Below are 19,222 nucleotides of genomic sequence, written 5' to 3' on the forward strand. Positions count from 1 at the left end.
GCTTGTACATGGAAGACTAAAATGTTGATTTGCTAAATGTGGTCTTTGCCAACTAAATCGAGGATGCAGCGTTTAGAATCTGACACATGGATGTTTTTCTGCAGTACTGCTTGCTAAGTTTTAAATAAAGTCATGATCAGTGTGCATCTGCGATTACACGTGTACTTATTCTCTTCCTTAAGCTGACAAGGTCTTTTCCGCGTGGCGCTCCTCCTGAAGGCGTGTGTAAAAAATGGCCCCACACACGTAGGTTCGGGTGGTGTGCACGCAGACTTCATTTGTGCCAATGTATCACTGCAGTCTCTCTGTTCCCTCAACTGTATTTATTGCTGCATTTCTCAGCATAAACTTATCCCATTGTATTTTTTATAAATAAATATTTTTTTTGAACATTCATATGAACCACAGGCTGGTTATTTTTTGGCTAGCTTCTCTGTAGGCAGAGTCAGGTCAGAGACCTGAGGCCTCATTCCTTGGATGCTAAGAAGGTATTTCAACGTTATTTAGTCCATACAACATGGCACTCATGGAGACTGAGTCTAAACCAGGTGTGACGACTTAATACCCATAACCCAGCACTAGAAAGGCTGAAGCAGGAGGGTTTCTGCGAGTCTGAGGTCAGCTTGATCTACAGAGACCCTGTTTTAGAGCTACATAAACAAAAACGCAACCAAAAGAAGAGAAATTCCCATTGTGTAGAGTAAAGTAACCGCCAAGAATGATCTGGCTCTTGTTTATGACTTGGCTGCCCTGGGTTCATCTTAAGTCCAATTTGGAGTACTCTTAAAAGCGTTTCCACCTGCAAGGGAGAATTACTATGTATGCATTGAGGGTGTATGTGAATGATGCCCGAAGCGGATATGGGGTGTGCAAACTGAGGTGACATAAGCCATCATTGTCACCTTAGAGAAAGCTAAACAACAACGGTGCCATCACCGAGGGAAGTCGGTCGCTCACGCCTTCTGACCTCGTCTCAGCCAAGTGATTTCTTCTGATAGGGCTGGCTGTTAGGCTTCGGTAGTTTTTGCCAAGACAGATAAAGAGATGCTGGAACCCACAGAAATGATGTACACATTCTGGGATGACTCACTCCGATGCTTCTGGGAGTGCCCTGTACATCACTGTAGAAGACTTCGGAGCTAAATGGCCCTATTTAAGAAAGCATTTGCATCTAAAGTGGACCTGGGCTGTCTGGCTGTTTCTTGTTAAGTTGCAGAGGCAGCTAGGAAAGGGAAGGGGAGGAAGCCTTGTATTACATCACACTGCACTGGCCGGCCAAGTCAGTCATATGGACCCTCCTGTTAGGGTGGGCTGATGAGGTGCCCGTCCTCACGTTCAAAGTTCTTTTTGTTTAGGGCTCTAAAGGAGGAAAAGCTCTTTTATACTCCATCTACGTTTCAGGTGCTGTTCAGATGTATTTCAGAAATAATAATGATTTTTTTAAAAAGCTCCCAGGCAAGTCTCATTTTGGGTGGAGGTTGAGCATCACCCTTTTCTGATTTGCTGATTTGTGAAAGTACCACCTGCTGGCATCCAGCTGAGTGGCATCTTGTGCACCTGCCTGTCCTGGGTGTGCCTGCTCCAGCTGAGTTCATGCCTTTCTTACAACAGTAATGGTAAGAGCTATAACTTGAGAGGCTCATGGTTTCTTTTTTCTTTTTCTTTTCTTTTCTTTTTTTTTTTTTTTTTTTTTTTTGGTTTTTCGAGACAGGGTTTCCCTGTGTAGCTTTGCACCTTTCCTGGAACTCACTTGGTAGCTCAGGCTGGCCTCGAACTCACAGAGATCCACCGCCTGGCTGCTCATATGGTTTCTTAGCATGTGTCCAGGGTTGGAAGAATCAGAGAAAAGTTCTGCCCTGTGTAAGAGCAGTATTCTAGAGATTTCTGCTAACAAAATCCTCCTTAAAAGATAAACTGGTTATGACCTCAGACACTCAGGTGAGTTTTTACATAGTATGTTATTTATTTACTTACATTTTAAATGTGTGAGTGTGTGCACGTGTGTGTCTGTGTGCACGTGTGCCACAGCACATGTGGAGGGAGGTCTGAGGACAACTTGTGGGAAGTGGTTCTTCTACCATGTGGGTCTGGTGGGATCAATTCAGGTCCTTAAGCTGGGCAGCAGTTGCCTTTATCCAGTGAGCTGTTCTTATTTTTTTATTTTTGTTTATTTATGTTGAGATAAGGTCTCTACATAGCATTCAGGTTGGCTTTAAACTCCTGGGTAGCACAGGCTGGCCTTATACTGGTGGCCTTTGTACTTAAGCCTCCTAATTGTTGGGATTATAGATGTATGTCACTGTGCCCAGATATATTGTGCCCTTTAAAGCGATGCGTACAAACCTAGTTTTAACATTATTTTTCTTGCTCTAGTTCCTGTGAAAACAGCTGTAGACATTGTTTCAGTATCACAGTGTGATCAAAACACGCGCAGGTTCTCCTAGTACAAAAGCCTCTGGGCCCCTATTTCACAATGGGCCGAAGTTCTGTCCCCTCCTCATTTGGTAAAGAGTCCTTGCATCCTTGAGATCGTGCATTGTTAAAGCTGTTGGCCCGGTTCACAAAACTCTGAAAAACAAAAGAATGAAAGAATGGCGGGAACCAGTGACAGGACAGCTCCTTGGGTAGCCGCTTACTCATGGCCCTAGAGTTTTAGGGAACTGGGCTTTAAAAGCTTTCCAAGTGTTTTGAAAATATTTGTGTGCATAGTGGGATAGATTTCAAAGTAGGCTTTTAACTGGAAACTTATAAGAAGGGTAGACCAAATTAGCTTTAATGCAACCATCAGAATACGTAAAGACAGGTAATTGTATCGTTATGTTTCTGTGAATGGAGGGTCCATATTAATATTCATACATTCGTAGAAGTGCTGAAATCCAATACCTGCTGAACTGACAGTGCTCTGAATGTTGTTTAAGGCCAAAGGCACTTAAACCTCCCTGTGTATGGCAACAAAATGAAAGAAGATTACTAAAATATCATTTGACCCCCAGCAGCCCAAGAGCTCAATTGTTGAAATGTCTTCTGTCTGAAGAGGATAAGACAAATGATGAGCAATTCATTGTGTGGCAAAAAGCTGTTGGGAACCACTGCCTGCTAGTTCCAGATACAAGCTGCATGGGGCTTTGCAGAGGGTGTGTCCTGTTAGCAAGGGGCCGGAGGGAGGGCTGCAGACAGTGTCAGTATTGGTACAAAAGGTGGGCAGTCTACAGAGCAATGTGCCCTACCCAAAGCTCCTGGGTATGAATGGTGCTTGGAAATGCAAAATGCTTCCCATAAACAATTGTTCAAACTCCCAGACTGTCCTAGAGGGAGGCAAGATCAAGCTGTTAGTGCTGAAGTTAAACCAGCTACTACTGTGTCCACTGGAGTCCTGCAGAAGGAAGAGAGAGCCTACATGCCCCATTTTGTTCTCACTTCTCTTTGGAGTGGGGATCTCTGTAAGGAAGTGGTCCAGCCTCAGAAAGCTGAGCTCCCATCCCCCTCTGGAATTTTGGGTCAGGTGGAAGCAGAAACTCATGGAGCCCGCTGGGCCAGAAATGAGACTGGCTGTGTTGCCGCCCGCAGTGTGTGAGTGGTCAACGCTTTGGGAGGTCGTGAGGAGGATGGAGGTTACAACAGGAGATGAAATGTGTGCTTACCAGAAACTCAGGGTGCATGAAGTACGGTTTCTCTGACGAGCCATCATTTGTTTCCAGATCCACAGCGAAGCACAGGAAAAGTATGTCCAGCACAGTTTCAAACACAGACAAGAAACTGTGAGCCACTAGGTAGGCAAAAAAGGCGACTAGCAGCAGGGGGATGGCCCACACCTGGAGTGCGCGGTTGTAGTTAAACGCCATCAGTCCTCCGAAAACAGTGAAGCACACCACCAGTACCTGGGGGGCGAGGGGGGGGGTGTTGAAAACCTTTATGAATGGAGGGGCTCATTGAAAACCTTCATGAATGGAGGGGGCTCATTGGAAGAAAACCTTTATGAATGGAGGGAGCTCACTGAAAGAAAACCTTTATGAATAGGGTCAGTCAGCTGTTTTACCGAAGGTTTTATTTTTTTACCCCCAACTACGAGGAATACTTGTGTATGTGTGTGTCTAAGGATAATGGGACAGGCTGAAATAGAAGGAAAACCGACGGAAGAAACAAAAGCCCAGTGGGTGAGAAGACAGACGTGAACTTTTTATCTGTGTTTGCCTTTGCCTTCATGTAAATGTAATGCACAAACCTTTTCCTTCTTTCTCACCACAGTATGGCAAAATCATCAGGATCCTCGCTTGAGGATGCGTGTGTACGTGTGGGGTGTGTGTGATAATGTGTGTGCCTGTGTGTGCCTTTATTGCTGTCCACCGTAATTTTTGAGTTAGGGTCTCGTTGAACCTGGAGCTCATCCATTTGGCTTCCAGAGACTTCCCCCATCTCCACCCACCCCACCTCCCAGCACTAATGTTAGACATGTAACACCACGCCTGTCTTTAATGGGTCGTGGTCCTCACGCTTACACAGACGCTTCACCAACTGACTCTCAGCCCCTTCAAAACTTTTGCTTTTTCTTTTGATGTTTTTGAAACAGGGTTTCTCTGTAGCCCTGGCTGTCCTGGAACTCGTTTGTAGACCAGGCTGGCCTTGAACTCAGAGATCACTTGCCTCTGCCTCCTGAGTTCTGGGATTGAAGATGTGTGCCACCATGCCCACTTCTTTTTTCTTTAAACCCCATTTTTTTGTTTGTTTGTTTTTCAAGACAGGGTTTCCCTGTGTAGCCCTGGCTGTCCTGGAACTCACTCTGTAGACCAGGCTGGCCTCGAACTCAGAGATCCTCCTGCTTTTGCCTCCTGACTTCTGGGATTAAAGGAGTGCGTCTCCTGGCTTTAACCCCATTTTTATATTGCGAGCAATTGAATAGGTGAATTATTAATTTCCTAAGTGATTGGTTTTTACCCTCCAGGCACTAAAGTGAAAAGGCTTTCCACTGCTAGTGTGCAAGATAATTGGATTCTCCCAGGCTTTTGTGACATGTAATTATTATATTTCCAGGAACACACTTATAGGCTATGGTATACTCAGTTTTTTAAAAGATGTGACAGAATCCACCTGGGGGCCTCTATTACCCCTAGATGCCTGCAAAGATAAATATGGAATTCAGAATGCTATTTCCTTCAGAAGCCTAAAGTCACTAATTATCCCATATTTTTGAAAGCTCATTAGGCATGGTACGCTTCTTATGGGAAATCGTAAGAAAATGAATTTATATTTTATATTTAAAGTGAAAAATGTAAATGCATTAAGAATTATGAAACTGAACCAAAAATATTTTTGGAATTAGAAAATGCATCTGTCACCCATAATCCGACTAAGGTGACTAAGTATTACCAAATTGCATGCAACTGTACCTTACTTGGCCGCTCTGAAAGGCATAATTATATTGTGCTTCTGTTACTATTGTCACAGGAAACATCTCTGGGGCCCAGGTGAGCCTTGAATGTATGTGTGATTAGCACACACCCGTGAGATCCAAGCATGTCTTAACCTGCTGGGAGCTAGCTATGACGGTCATGCACCAAACAGCACACACACCAGAAGCACAGAAGCATAGAATCCTAATGGGGCACAGTCCCCATATTTTCATCGCCCATGTCACAGTCGGTGACTAAGAGCTTGTTCACTCGTGGGCGTTGCTGAAAACTGGTATTCGTATCAGAGAGGGAGGAATGGTTTAGGAGGCTGAGTGCTTAGCTTTGAATACGGAAGACATGGTGGGAAGGAGATCAGGGTCAAGAATCGGAACAGCATCTAAGTGGAAGTAGGGGTGCTCGAGGCATGGCTCAGCAGTTTAGGGTGCTTGCTTCTTCTGCAGAGGACGTAGGTTCTGATTCCTGTGGCCAAATCAGGCTGCTCACAAACTGCCTATAACTTCTGTTCCAGGGGCGCTGAGACCTTCTCCCCTGTGTGCGCATGATGCACATAAACACAGATCCGTACATAGGATGGATGGATGATGGATGGGTGGGTAGGTGGGTGGGTGGATGATGGGTGGGTGGGTGGGTGGGTGGGTGGATGGATGGATGGACGGACAGACAGACAGACAGACAGCTCCTTAAGTGGAAGTGGCATCAGACAAACTAAGCTATGCAGAATTAGGCCCAGAAGATGAAAATTACATGGAAAGAGGTACGGCATGTGGCATGGCAGAGAGAACTTGAGACATGACCCATCAGGCTGGCATATCATCATGTTCATCAACATTCCAGTTATGATCCCTACCACCCAGGAGAGAGCACAGGTTATTATTTGTTTTGATTTGGTTGCAGAACTGGGTCTTGACCCAAGGGCCTCACACAATTCAACACCAGTGTTCTCCCACTGACCTACATCATACCCAACCCATTTTTAACTTTTTAATCTTGGAGATAAAAATTAGGTCTCACTAAGTTGTCCAGGCTAGCCTTGAATTCACTCTATAGCCCAGGCTAGCCTTGGCCTTGAGAGCTTCCTGGCTCAGCCTCCTGAGTAGCTGGAGGGTTGTAGACCTGTGTCACAAGACCCTGAACTTCAAAGTTTCCAAGTTATGGGCTCTGTCCTTTACACCACAGGACACTGGAGCTTTAAGGAGACTCTTCACCACACAAGACATTTAAAAAGATAGTCAAGTGACATCAGAATACAACTGAGCTGACTTCACTCAGATTGCTCCGATTCCTTTCTTTAGACAAGTTCTGGCTATGTGGCCCTGGCTGTTCTGGAATTCACTCTGTAGACCAGGCTGGCCTCAAACTCAGAGATCTGCATCTGAGTGCTGGGTTTAAAGGCATTCACCACCACCACCACCACCACCATGTGTGGATTTAAGATTCCATTATATAGACCTACTGCCCTTAAATAATGTACCAATTAATCAAATCAATGCTACTTCTACGCTTTAAGACCAAAAACCAATCCACAAAACTTACTGACTTCTGAGGTCAGTAGTGTTTTCATTTTATTTTTATTTATTTATTTATTTATTTTGTTTTTTTCTAGACACGGTTTCTCTGTGTAGCTTTGCGCCTTTTCCTGGATCTCGCTCTGTAGACCAGGCTGGCCTCGAACTCACAAAGATCCACTTGCCTCTGCCTCCCGAGTGCTGGGATTAAAGGCGTGCGCCACCACCGCCCGGCGTGTTTTCATTTTAGACAGACAAAACCAGGGATCAAAATGGTGGGATTGGTCAGAGGTGAGAAAGATAAACTAAGATTAAAAGAGTGCCTGTACACCCTGTGGGACCCTGGAAGCATGAAACCTTAGATCATGGGCAGAACAGGAAGCCTCACAGGGTTGAGGAATGAATGAGATAATGAAGCATGGCAGCTCCCCCAGAGCAACAAACACAAGTCCCCTCTCAAGCCAGCCTCCATATTGTCTAATTTTTTGAATTCCAGGTTCTGTTATTTAGTCAAGACATCTCACCTTTCCCAGGAAAATGACGAAGTTTCCAAAGCAGTTAACAGATGTGAGGTGACTGGAATTCTTGGACATGATTTTGTGTGCGTCTTTCGCTGATGTACAAAAATCCGTCCCATTAATGGCAGTTGCAGTGTATGCATTCTAGAACAAGAGACAGTAGTTATGAATATGAATGTGCTGTCATTTCAAGACAACAGAAGGACCATATAGAATCTGTAGCTGTAAACCTAGCGTCTCCACCCGAAGCAAAGAAGCTCAAAGTCTCTTTCAGTTTCTGATTATATTCAAATATATTTGCATACTGTTGTGGTAAATGGAAAAATTATCTCTCATGGACATGGCAGCTTAAAGGTCCCACCACAAACATGGAAACAGTGAGTAAGTATAAGTTATTCTTTAATACACAGCAGTGTTGGAGGGCAGGAAAGGGGGTTTGAGGACCAGAAAGAGAGCAGCCCCTCATGCCCTGTGAGCCAAACACAAGGGTGCAGCTGGTACGGAATTAGGGCTTCAGGAATCAGGATCCCTTAGGCCTGAGAGAGAGTGTTGGTTCTTGCTAGAGAACTGAGTTTCCTGTACAAATTAGGATTCGTAGTTCAAAATCCACCAACCACGCAGAAAAGTGCTTGAAAGACACTCTACTATGTGTTCAAGGTCGTTAAACTATCTGGAATCTGGGCAAGAGCAGAGCAGTCATTCCCCCCTGGGGATGGTGGAACCCCACAAACACTTGCCCTGACAGAAGCCGGGTCCCAGGAACAAGACAGACCCAGGAATACGCATAACCTACAGAACTTTTTACCCTGGGAAAAGCCGCAGTCAGGAAAGCAGCATGCTGAAGGCACTCGAGGAAATGGAACACAGGTCAGAGGGAATAGCAGGATGGTATGAAAAAAGAGGCCGAGTAGAAAAACAATTTTAAAAAGGACATTGTGAAAGATTATGTATTTGACTTTTGCCTCTATGTAAGCATTTTATGTTGTTACATGGCATCTTAAATTTTCATTTTCTATAACTGTCAGTTCTCTGGGATGTGTATGTATACATGCAGGAAGGCACACTTGAACTTAGCCAAGAGGCTAAGAAGTGAGATGGACCTACCGGCTATTTAAAATAGTTTGCTGTTACAAATACAAGGTGAACACCTTAATTTCCTGATTTTAGATTTCTTAAGGCTACACTTCCAAAAACGAGATTATTAAGTCAAAGTAAGTGTGTGTGTATGTGTGTGTGTGTGTGTGTGTGTGTGTGTGTGTGTGTGTGTGTGTGTGTAGAAAGGTAAATTGTTTTGGTTTGTTTGAGACAGGCTCACCTATCACAGACTGGCCTCAAACTTATATCATCAAAGACAGCCTGGACCTTCTGAGCCTCTTGTATCTTCTCAAATGCTGAGGTTTTAGGCTCGGGGAATCACACTCAGTTTGTGTGGTCTTGGGAACTGACTTCAGGCCTTCTTGTATGCTGGCCAGCACTCTACCAGCTGAACCATACCCCCAGCCCAGACTCATTCTTTTGTAGACTGGAAACCAAGATGAAGGGCATTTTCCCAAAGCCCCCTGATGAGTCAGTAAGACAAAGCATCCTTTCTTTATATTCCAACTGTCTGGATTTTACATTCACCAGTTTTCATTAGGCCAAAACTCAATTCAAAAGCGTGGTGGTTACGGGAAGCGCAAGCCCCGTAGTCCAACTGTCTCTGGGCTCAGATCTTTCAGTGAGAAGAGGAGATACTGGGCATGGGCCAGTGACCAGCCTCTCTTGAGCTCCCTTTTCTTCTCAGTAAAGGAGGGCAGAGCACCAACTGTTGGGAGGATTGAAGACACATTCCTGTAGAGCCCAGCATCTGGCAATGACATGTGTATGAAGGCTGGTCACTCTCATGTAGCTAGAAATCTCCAAAGATGGCATCATTTACCACTGGGAGCATGGATCAGCTCGTCAAGCCTCTCGGAGGCATAGGAAGGACCTGTGTTGTCTTCATCCTCAGGCTTCACATCATCACAAGGATCCAGGAGTGGCCAGGCACATGTCTCCAACCCCGTCCCAGTGCTCGGTGTGGTTACCATGGTCTCCATCTTTGATTCCTCTCTCCATTCAGGTGTTTGCCCAACGTGTTCCCTTTCTAAACTGATTCCTGGCGGATAGACGGAGTCATATGGGGAATCGTAGTTTTGTTTTCTGAGGGAGCGCCCCCCCCAACCCCCTCCCTCACAGTCAGTTTAGTGCTCTCCATCACTCATAAACAACAAAAATAGACTTTCTTCCCCGGCTAAGATGATTAAAGGGTAAACGGTACATTTTCATGCTTGCGTCAACCCCGCAAATTTCGAGGGGGCTCATCACCATTTATCTTTAACATCTCGTGGCCCACTGAAAGAGAACATTAAAGCCACATTGACAGGGAAATTATATATGCCTTGCGGAAGTGACTACAGTACTAGTATTTTGCCACAAGAGTCGACCCTGAGTGCCACATCAAGGCCTAGATTAATGACGGGCTCAACGAGTGGAGGAGGGTAGCATCGCCCTAGTCACAGGGTGCAGACTAAGCATTCTGCTGTCTCAGCACGAGTGGGCCCACACTCACGCTGAGCAGAGGCGGTTTCCTTAGCGGGCATCAGGAGGATGGACTGCACCAGGCCGTCCACAGTGTGTGCCCGTGCCTGAGCTGACCGCTCCGGGGCCATGTACCCAGGCAGCTACAGAGCTTGACGGTGTGTGGAGAGGATGGCTTATGATGAGGACTAGGAGGTAAGGACATCATGTCGATCATGAGTGATTAGGGGAGGACTCCTCCCACACACACACCATGGCTAACCTTTCAGCAAGGGAAAGAGAGGGTAATGGTTAAATCGCTTTAAGTGGATGACCACATAAAATTCACAGGGTGCGCTGCTTTCATTCCTTTTTGTGAAATAGGCTCTCATGGACCTGTTCTCGAACTTACTTTATAATTAGGATGGCTTTGAACTTCTGGTCTCCTGTCTCCTGCTGGGATTTTCAGCATCTGCCATTCAGGCAAGCACTCTACCAACTGAGTAGCTCCCTCTCTAGCTCAGGCCAAAGGGTTTAAGATTTTACTTTCTGGGGCCTGGAGAGATGGCTCAGTGGTTAAGAACACTGACTGTTCTTCCAGAGGACCCGGGATCAATTCTCAGCACCCACATGGCAGCTCACAACTGTCTGTAACTCCAGTTTCAGGGGATCCGACACAGCAAAACACTAATGCATATAAAATAAAAATAAATTTTTTAAAAAAAGATATTATTTTCTATGAGGTACCTTGGAATGAAAAAGTAGAAGCAGATGAAATGAGAGAAGATGAGAGAGAGAGAGAGAGAGAGAGAGAGAGAGAGAGAGAGAGAGTTTATTCTAAGTTTTCTAGGAAATAACAAAGGCTTTGGGAAGAGTGAGGCATGAATTATGGCTGAAAACCATATCAGAAGTTTGCAAGACATTCCCACACAAGCCATAATGCCTACAGGGCACTGGTGCACTTAGGGTCAATGTGGTGTGACCACACATCCACCAAGCACACTGGCCCAGTGGCAGTGATGAACCAAAGCCTGGCCCAAAGTCAAGAAACTCTCCCCTGGGCACAAATGCCAGCACTAGGAACTGTAATTCTTCTCAGATGCTGACTCCTGAACACCCTGACGCCGGCAGATGTCCTAGTGGTTTACCCCCAAACAGCTTGGCACAAACCTGAAGAGAGCTTCTTATCTCTTATCTGTGGCCTTCAAATGTTTTCTTCTGTAGGTAGGTGTGTGTGCAACTTCTACGTGAAAGTAGATACGGTCACAAATATCCATTCAGTACACCAAGTGTACCACATTCTAGGCTCTCTTCCTGAACATACTGACTCATTTAATCCTAGCCCCAAGACAGTAAGGTAGCAGAGAGTACCCAAGCACAGAAAGGCTAGATGGCACACCAAGTCGCACAAATGAGACCGATGTTACATCCCTCCTGCATGGAGAGGACTTCTGACTCGCCAGACCCATCTGCAGGAAAATATTTACTTTGAGGTGTGCGTTGCCTTTCAAAGCAGCAGTGTGGGGTTCTCGTGAGATCTTCCATCGTGAATATGGCAGGACAATTTTGAAGAAGAAGGCTGGGTCCTAAAAATGATTGCTTCCTAAAGCCTGCAGCGTGATCTCTGCAAGGTCTTGCCTCTTATAAGGAACCCCATTTGGGGCTTGGTAAAAAGACATCTTTAAGGTTCTGTGTTAAAGACTACCATGTTTGTTTGGAGAGTGTTCAGCGGTAAGAGTCCTTGCTATGCCCGCATGAGGACCTCAGCTCAAATTCCCAGAGCCCACATTAAAAGCTGAGTGAAGGCTGGAAAGATGGCTCAGTGGTTCGGAGCACTCGCTGCTCTTACGTAGGACCTGGCTTTGGTTCCTGACACATGCATGGCAGCCCACAAACCTCTAACTCCAGTTCCAGGAGTCTGAGGCTCTCCTCTGGCCTCTGCAGGCACCAGCCATACATATATGCAGGCAAACATTCACACACATAAACATCTTTTAAGAAAGGAAAGCTGAGGTTGGTCACACACTTCTGCAGTCCTAGTGTGGGAAGGGGCAGAGACAGGAGGGTTCCCTGGGGCTTGCTGGCTCCCAGGCAGCTCCAGGTTCAGTAAGAGACCCTCCCTGTCCCATGGGAACATGATGGAGCGTGATAAAGCAGGACACCTGATGTCCTTCTCAGGCCTCCATGAATATATATCTATGTTTGCACCCACACACATATCTCTCTCTCTCTCTCTCTCTGTCTCTCTCTCTGTCTGTCTGTCTGTCTCTCTCTCTCTGTCTCTGTCTCTCTCTGTCTCTCTCTGTCTCTCTCTCTCTCTCTCTCTCTCTCTCTCACACACACACACACACACACACACACACACACACACACACACACATGTTTTCGTAGTGCTTCACAGTGGACCAGGAACCCTGATCACATTATTTGACCTTAACTCAGTCAAATAATCACTGCAGGCACTATTATCCCCATTTAATAGAAAATTCAAATCATTGTGCTTTTAGGTAACAAAAAGGCTAGATCACCTCTCATTTTGAAAGTTCTCCAAGAATATTAACACATAGACAGGGTCCCCTCCCCCTCCTAAAATCAAAACTGAAGCTCTCACAGCCTGGCCCTTGGTCCTCTGTCCCCTGAGAACACCCGTCTGTCCTTCACCCAAACTGAAACGGTGACTTTGAGCTGCTGTTGACTCTTCAAAAAATAAATAGAATTTTCCTCCACAGAGAAGGGAAGGGATTCGCCCCAAAGCCCTGCCATGAATAGCTAGCTTTATTTCTGGAATGGCTTTCCTAACTGAGTTCTGATTTTATTCACTCAAAATAAAGCCAGAACTCCTAAAACAAACTCGAGTAACTGATACACCATCACTTCCCTCAGAACTCTGGGAAGCCCAGGCGGCCTTCAGGGGCCCCTAGGAAAACTTGCAGGAACTAGCCCAAGCCAGTTTCATCTCTGATTTTATCACAAACACATGGGGAGGAAGTCAAGGCACCCCGCAAATACACTCCAGCCTCGCAGGGCCTGGCATTCCCTGGCCGCTTCAAGAATTCACTGTTTACCAGGCTGCAGACCACTACCAAAGAGACCGTGAATGGGGAAGCCTGCCAGCCCAGCCCCCTTCAGGGGTCCTGCCACGAGGGTTGGGGCTGGGGAGTGGTGGCTGAGAGTTACTCCTGCCGAGAAAACCAGAAGCACAGCAATGCAGCCTTGTTTGCTTTTCTGAACTTGGTTTGCTTTTAGGCTTAATTTTTAGGATGGTCTGATTCTGTCCAAGCTCATCATTAAAAAAAAAAAAAAATCAAGCAGCTCAAAGGCAAGAAGAAAGGAAACCACCACCAGTCTCAAGGAGCCCCTGGGAAGGACGCTTTTCCTTCCCTCCCAACAGCCCTTGGCAAATAAATATGCATAGTTGAAAGGACAGACAGACAGACCAGACCAGGGGCAACAGAACTGTATTCCACAAGGTTTTTCCATGAAAGTGCACATGCTGTCAAGTAAAGAAAGCGACAGTCAGCCCACACTGAAGGAACATTTGAATTTGTCACAAATCACACTTTCACATACAAGGACTAGCTTCCTAAAACCCCTTTTCTATTTAACTTATTTCAGTTTTATTTGTTATTATTATTTGTGTGTGTGTGTGTGTGTGTGTGTGTGTATGTGTGTGAACAAGTCCTATGGCGTGTGTGTGGAGGTTCAAGGACAGCGTGTGGGAGTCAGTTCTCTCCTCTGTGAGTTCCTGGCCTGGAACCCGGGTGAGAAGGCTTCTGTAGCACGCAGTTTTACCCACTAAGCGGTCTCACTGGTCCTAAAACCCCTTTTAAAAATAATCATGAGCCAGGTGGTGGTGACACACACCTTTAATCCCAGCACTTAGGAGGCAGGGGGCAGGAGGATCTCTGTGAGTTCGAGGCCGGCCTGGTCTACAGAGTGAGTTCTAGGAAAGGCTCCAAAGCTACACAGAGAAACCCTGTCTCAGAAACAAAACAAAACAAAACAAAAAAAATCATGAAAAACTGGGCCTAGAAAGACAGTTCAGCAAGTCAAGTCCTGGAGGCACGAAGAAAGACCTAAGTCAGATCCATAGAACCCATGCTGGAAATCCAAACAAGCAAAATGGGCCAGACCTACCTAGCCACTCATGCCTTTAATCCCAGCACTCTAGAGGCGGAGGTAGGCAGATCTCTGTGAGTTCAAAGCATGCTTGGTCTACATGGTGAGTTCAGGGCCAGCCAGGGTTATATAGTGAGACCTTGTCTCAAAAAACAAAGCAAACAAACAAACAAACAAACAGGTCAGTGGCACTGTTTGGCAGAGACGGGAAGATCCCTGGGACTCACTAGCCAGCCAGCCTTGCCTACCTGGTGAGTTCTAAGCCAGGGAGACCCTGTCTCAAACGAAGATGGACAGTGACTGAGGGGATGACACAGAACGTGGTCTTCTGGCCTCACGTGCTATGCACACATGTGTGCACACACCTTCAACACACATGAATTAAACCAGCATGAAAATGGTTGCTTTTTAAAAATGTTTGTAGATTTATTCATTTTAGGAGTTCAGAGGAGGGCATTAGATTCCCTGGAACTGGAGTCACAGACCGTTGTGAGTCACCATGAGGGTGCTGGTGTTTGAACCCAGGTCCTCTGGAAGAGCAGCCAGGGCTCGTAACCACTGAGCCATCTGTCCAGCCCCATGGAAACTGCCCCGAGGGTTAAAGGGCTTACTTTTCTCAGCGTTGTGTTTTAACTTTAGGGAACACTGATCGTTGACTAGATAAACGAAGATGTCTTTGGCAAAGATGGTCTTCCACAGAATCGTCCTTCATACTAAACCGGAGTTTGGCTGATTGGCATGCTTGTTTCTTTCGTAGAGGGTTAGGATTGAAAGGCCCAAGGCTGATGGATTGCTCGGTGGGTAAAAGCACTTCCCACCAGGCTTGACAACCTGAGTTTAATTCCTGAGACCCACGTATGGAAGAAGAGAGCCAACTCTCCGAGGTGAGTCCTCTGACCTCTACACTTGTGCTGTGGCGTGTGTGTAGCTCACCAAGTAAATAATAAACAAGTAAACAAATAAGTGTGCTGAAATAAATTTCAGGGCACCTTCAGATGTCCCCCAGGAAAATCTTCAAATTCTACTGAGAATAAAGCATTCTCAGTAGGCTGTGGCCAGGGAGAGATGGCCGACACGGAGCATAATCAGAGAGCAGACAGCACATGCTCTGTGAGAGAGTACCCATCATTCCCTCAGATCCAGCAGATGCCCAACCAGACAAGCGCATCTTGCTGAGCTTGACCCTTGGCTGATGTAGGAGAGCTCTGTGGCCTGCAATGCAACTATGTGGCTCTGGGTGACTAGGCAGGTCCAGGAGTCAGTGCTGCATAGACTGTTACCTTCCCCTGTACAGAATGATGGCAGCCACCGACCTCTCTTGACCTGTGCATAGTCAGTGGAGGAAATGAGCAAGTCACAAGGGGGCCTGGTCTTTTGTTACGGACAAATTAAACTGTGGATGTGTAAAACGGTAAGGGCTGGTCTGGCCGCTGACTTCAGACTTGGTTAGAAACACAGACTAGATGGGCTTGCCCCTGGTGACTGGAACCGTCAGTCTCCTCCTCCTCACCCTCATCCCTGACGAGAAACTCCGCCAGGGCCACCAAGCCAGTGATGCCATGGCTTGAGGCAGTGTTACCGATGACCTCCATAATACCGCTGTCAATGTCATCCTGGGGAAGCTCCTTAGCCTCTGGGCCCCAGTTTCTTCATTTGTACAGTGTGGCTGACAGCTACCTGACACTCAGAGTCCTTAAGAGGTTAAACCTAGATGCTGTGCGCAAAATGTTTAGCCCTGATGTAAATACAGTACTCGTGTATGAGATGCTCAAAAAAATAAAAATAAAAATAAATGTGAAAAAAGCGATGTTTACCCTGGGCCTGGTAAAAGCTCCATGAACACCATGGTGTTCACAGATGTTAGACAGTTGGTCCTTTATTTAACACCAAGCATCTCCAGTTTGGAGCTGAGCACTGAGGAAATGGGACCAGTGAGAGGCAGATAGAAGTAGGAATGGTGTGTATTCTCAGATACCATATGTTAGGGGGAAATAATCTCAAGTCGGGGGTGTCTACCCATCCAGGAGCACACTGCTGATTGACAAGGAGCTGGCAAAGCACCAGCTGACCTGCTAGGTTGAGGGACAAGGGCCAACAGTTAGAACCCTGGTTCTGCTCTGTACCATGGCTTGGCAAACCTTGCAGGAAAAACCCTTAGAAGAAAAATGGATTGGCTAAAAATATATAATAGCATATCTCTCCCCTTCTTTTTATTGTAGTAAAAACATATGACAGTAAGTTTATCATCTCAAACAGTTTTGGGATATCAGGTAAGCAGTACATATAAATGGGTGTGCACAGATCTCTAGAACCATTTCATTTTACAGCAGACACTCAATATCCGTGAAACATGGATTCTCCCAGTCCTGGGTAACCACTTTTCTATCTTCCATTTCTGCAAATTTTAACTTCTTTAGATATTTCACATAGTGGTGTTGTGATTTGGATATCAGATGTCCTCTCCACTCCCCACCCCAAAGACACAAGGATATAACCTCATCAATGGATTACCTCATGGATGGGTTCATGGCTAAATGTTGTAGTAGGAGGTGGGTGCATGTCTTTGAAGTGCTTATATTGTCCTTAAGCACTTACTCTTTTTTTTTCTCTCTCTGTGTTCTGTCCACCATAAACTGTGCCACTTTCATATACTCCCCACCATGACGTTCTGCCTCACCATGCTTGAACCCAGAAGGAAAGGAGCCAAGTTAGCATGGACTGAAGACCATGAGCCAAAAGAAAACCTTCATCCTTTAAGTTGCTTCTCTCTGGGATTTTATCACAGTGATGAAGGACTGACTAACACAGATGAAAAGATATGACATTCGTCCTTTTGAAATGGATTATTTAATGCTGTGGAATAATCTTTTTGTACACTGTGAAGATGTGTCTTTGCCAAGGGGCCTTCTGATTGGTTTACTAAAGAGCTGAATGTCCAATAGCTAGGCAGGAAGAGGTTAGATGGGACTTTCAGGCAGAGAGAGAAGAGGAGATGAATCTAGGTGTGGGGAGAGATACCAGAGGAAAAGCAGGACATACAGGAGGAGAGGTAAAAGCCACAAGCCACATGGCAGTATGTAGATTAATAGAAACTGGTTAATTTAAGTTATAAGAGCTAGTTAGAAACAAGTCTAAGCTGGATCTCTGTGAGTTTGAGGCCAGCCAACTACAGAGAGAGTTCCAGGACAGGCTCCAAAGCTACACAGAGAAACCCTGTCTTGAAAAACAAAAAACAACAACAAAAAAAAAAGAAAGAAAGAAAAGAAAAAGAAACAAGCCTAAGCTAAGGCCGCACTTTCATAATTAATAATAAGTCTCAGTGTGGTTATTTGGAAGCTGGCAGTACAGCCAAAGACCTGCTATGATTTAACTTAGTATAATCTCAAAGTTAATCCTTGCTGTAGCATTTGACTGTGTTTCTTTTCTTCTAAAGGCTTTATAATATTCCTCTGTGGGTATATAATCATTCCCTTTTTCTATTCATTCATGCACAAATACATTGTTTTCTTCTGCCATTGGCTATTATGAGTAATGCTGGGATGAGCATGGTTGTGCACACAGCTCTTTGAGATTCTGCTTTGAATTCCTTTGGATGGATTCCAGAAATAAGGGTGCTGGACTGTATGATAATTCTGTTTTTAATTTTTTTGAGTAAACTTCATGTTGTTTTCCATGATTTTTATATTCCCACCAATACTATACACAGGCTCCAACTTCACATCCTTGGTGACACTCTTAATTGCATGAGGTGACATCTCATGGCTTTGATTTGCATTTCTCTAATGATTTGTGATGCTGAGTATATTCTCATGCATTTATTGGCTATTTCTGTAGATTCTTTGGATATATGTCTTTTCAAATCCTTTGCCCATTAAAAAAAAATTAAGTTCTTTGGTCTGTTGTAGTTGAGCTGAAGTTCTTTATATGTTGGTGATGTTAATCCTTTGTTACATGTGACTTGTGGTCATTTTTTCCCCTTCATGGGCCTTTTCCTCTGTGGATCACTTTGCAGATTGTTGCCTGTGGTGTGCAGTCAGTTCTTGAGTTTAAGGCACATATACCCTTGTTTTGGGGGGTCATGTATGGACAACTGGTGCCAATGCCTTCCACTCCCTTCCTGTGTTCTTCCAGAAATAAGAACATTTTATAGTTTTTAAAAAATTTTAATCTACTTTAGTTATTTAATGTGTGTGGGTGTTGGCCTGCATGTTAGTGTTCTACATGTATGCACTGTTCAAAGAGGCCAGAAAAGGATCTAGATCTGGGGTTGCAGGTGGTTATGAGCTGGGATGTAGGTTCTAGGAATCAAATCCAGGTTCTCTCGAAGAGGAGCCAGTGCTCTTAACCACTGAGCCGTCTCTCCAGCCCGGGGATTTATAGTTTTAGGTCTTTCAGGTTAAAATTCATTATGAGTTGGTTTGTGAATGTCACACAGCGAGAGTCTTCTGCATGTAGATCCCCAGTTTTCTCAAGGACATCTGTTGGGAAGGTTGTCCCCTCTCTATGATATAATTTGGTGTCCCTAGCCATCTATGAGACAATTTATTTCTAGCCTCTCTAATCTGCTACAAAAGTCTATATAGCTATCTACCATATTTGATTATGCTAGTACTGTAGCATCTTAGTTATGATGGCTTTTTGTATGACAGATGTTTTCTTTCTGAGCATCCAAAGCCTGGCTACTGGTCTTCCCATGTCAACCTCCCCTTTCCATTGATACATCTGCTCAGAAAATTGTTCTCCTGATATCAGTCCCAGATAAGGGCAGCTCTTTTGAACTAGTACGCCCCCCCCCCCCCCCCCCGCGCCTTTCAGATTCCCAGCTATTCTTTGCAACGAAAGAGCTATCTGAATTCAGCAGGGACCCAGGGCTGTGTTAGGACCACATGGGCCTCATGGTCATCCTTTAGGCCATAGACATGTGTGGAAGGTCTGCTTTGGTCAAGCTCCCAGATACAGACTAGAACAGGGCGCTTCATGAGAGCAGCAGCTTGGCCCTCCCCAAACTTTTTTGGTGTCCCTCTTATGGTGAGAAGTGTGGCACGGCGAACACGCCAAGACAGCGTCTCCACTCACGCTGGGACGCGTCGCAATGAAGTCATTTAGTGCAGCTGTCTCATTCCTCAGCTAATGC

At 45.4% G+C, this 19,222-nt stretch overlaps 2 protein-coding genes across 2 annotated transcripts in view; one reads left to right on the forward strand and one right to left on the reverse strand.

Moving 5' to 3' along the window:
- Cnn3 (calponin 3) overlaps window positions 1–146 on the forward strand; it is a 33,703-nt gene extending 33,557 nt beyond the window's left edge. Inside the window, exon 7 of the mRNA XM_059266172.1 lies at window positions 1–146. This exon is cut by the window's left edge and continues 713 nt beyond it. The gene's annotated coding sequence lies outside the window, so the exon portion shown is untranslated.
- Window positions 147–1,728: 1,582 nt separating this feature from the next.
- The window catches only part of Slc44a3 (solute carrier family 44 member 3), a 73,944-nt gene continuing 56,450 nt past the window's right edge, over window positions 1,729–19,222 (reverse strand). The window contains exons 13-15 of the mRNA XM_059264994.1: window positions 7,438–7,575; window positions 3,642–3,878; window positions 1,729–2,568 (exon numbers count right to left, since the gene is read on the reverse strand). Of these exons, the coding sequence (XP_059120977.1) occupies window positions 2,464–2,568; window positions 3,642–3,878; window positions 7,438–7,575 (480 nt within the window). The 3' untranslated portion in view covers window positions 1,729–2,463. The remainder of the gene's footprint in view (window positions 2,569–3,641; window positions 3,879–7,437; window positions 7,576–19,222) is intronic.

The sequence above is a fragment of the Peromyscus eremicus genome, chromosome 6 (genome assembly GCF_949786415.1).
Source record: "Peromyscus eremicus chromosome 6, PerEre_H2_v1, whole genome shotgun sequence".
In the NCBI taxonomy this organism is placed as follows: domain Eukaryota; kingdom Metazoa; phylum Chordata; class Mammalia; order Rodentia; family Cricetidae; genus Peromyscus; species Peromyscus eremicus.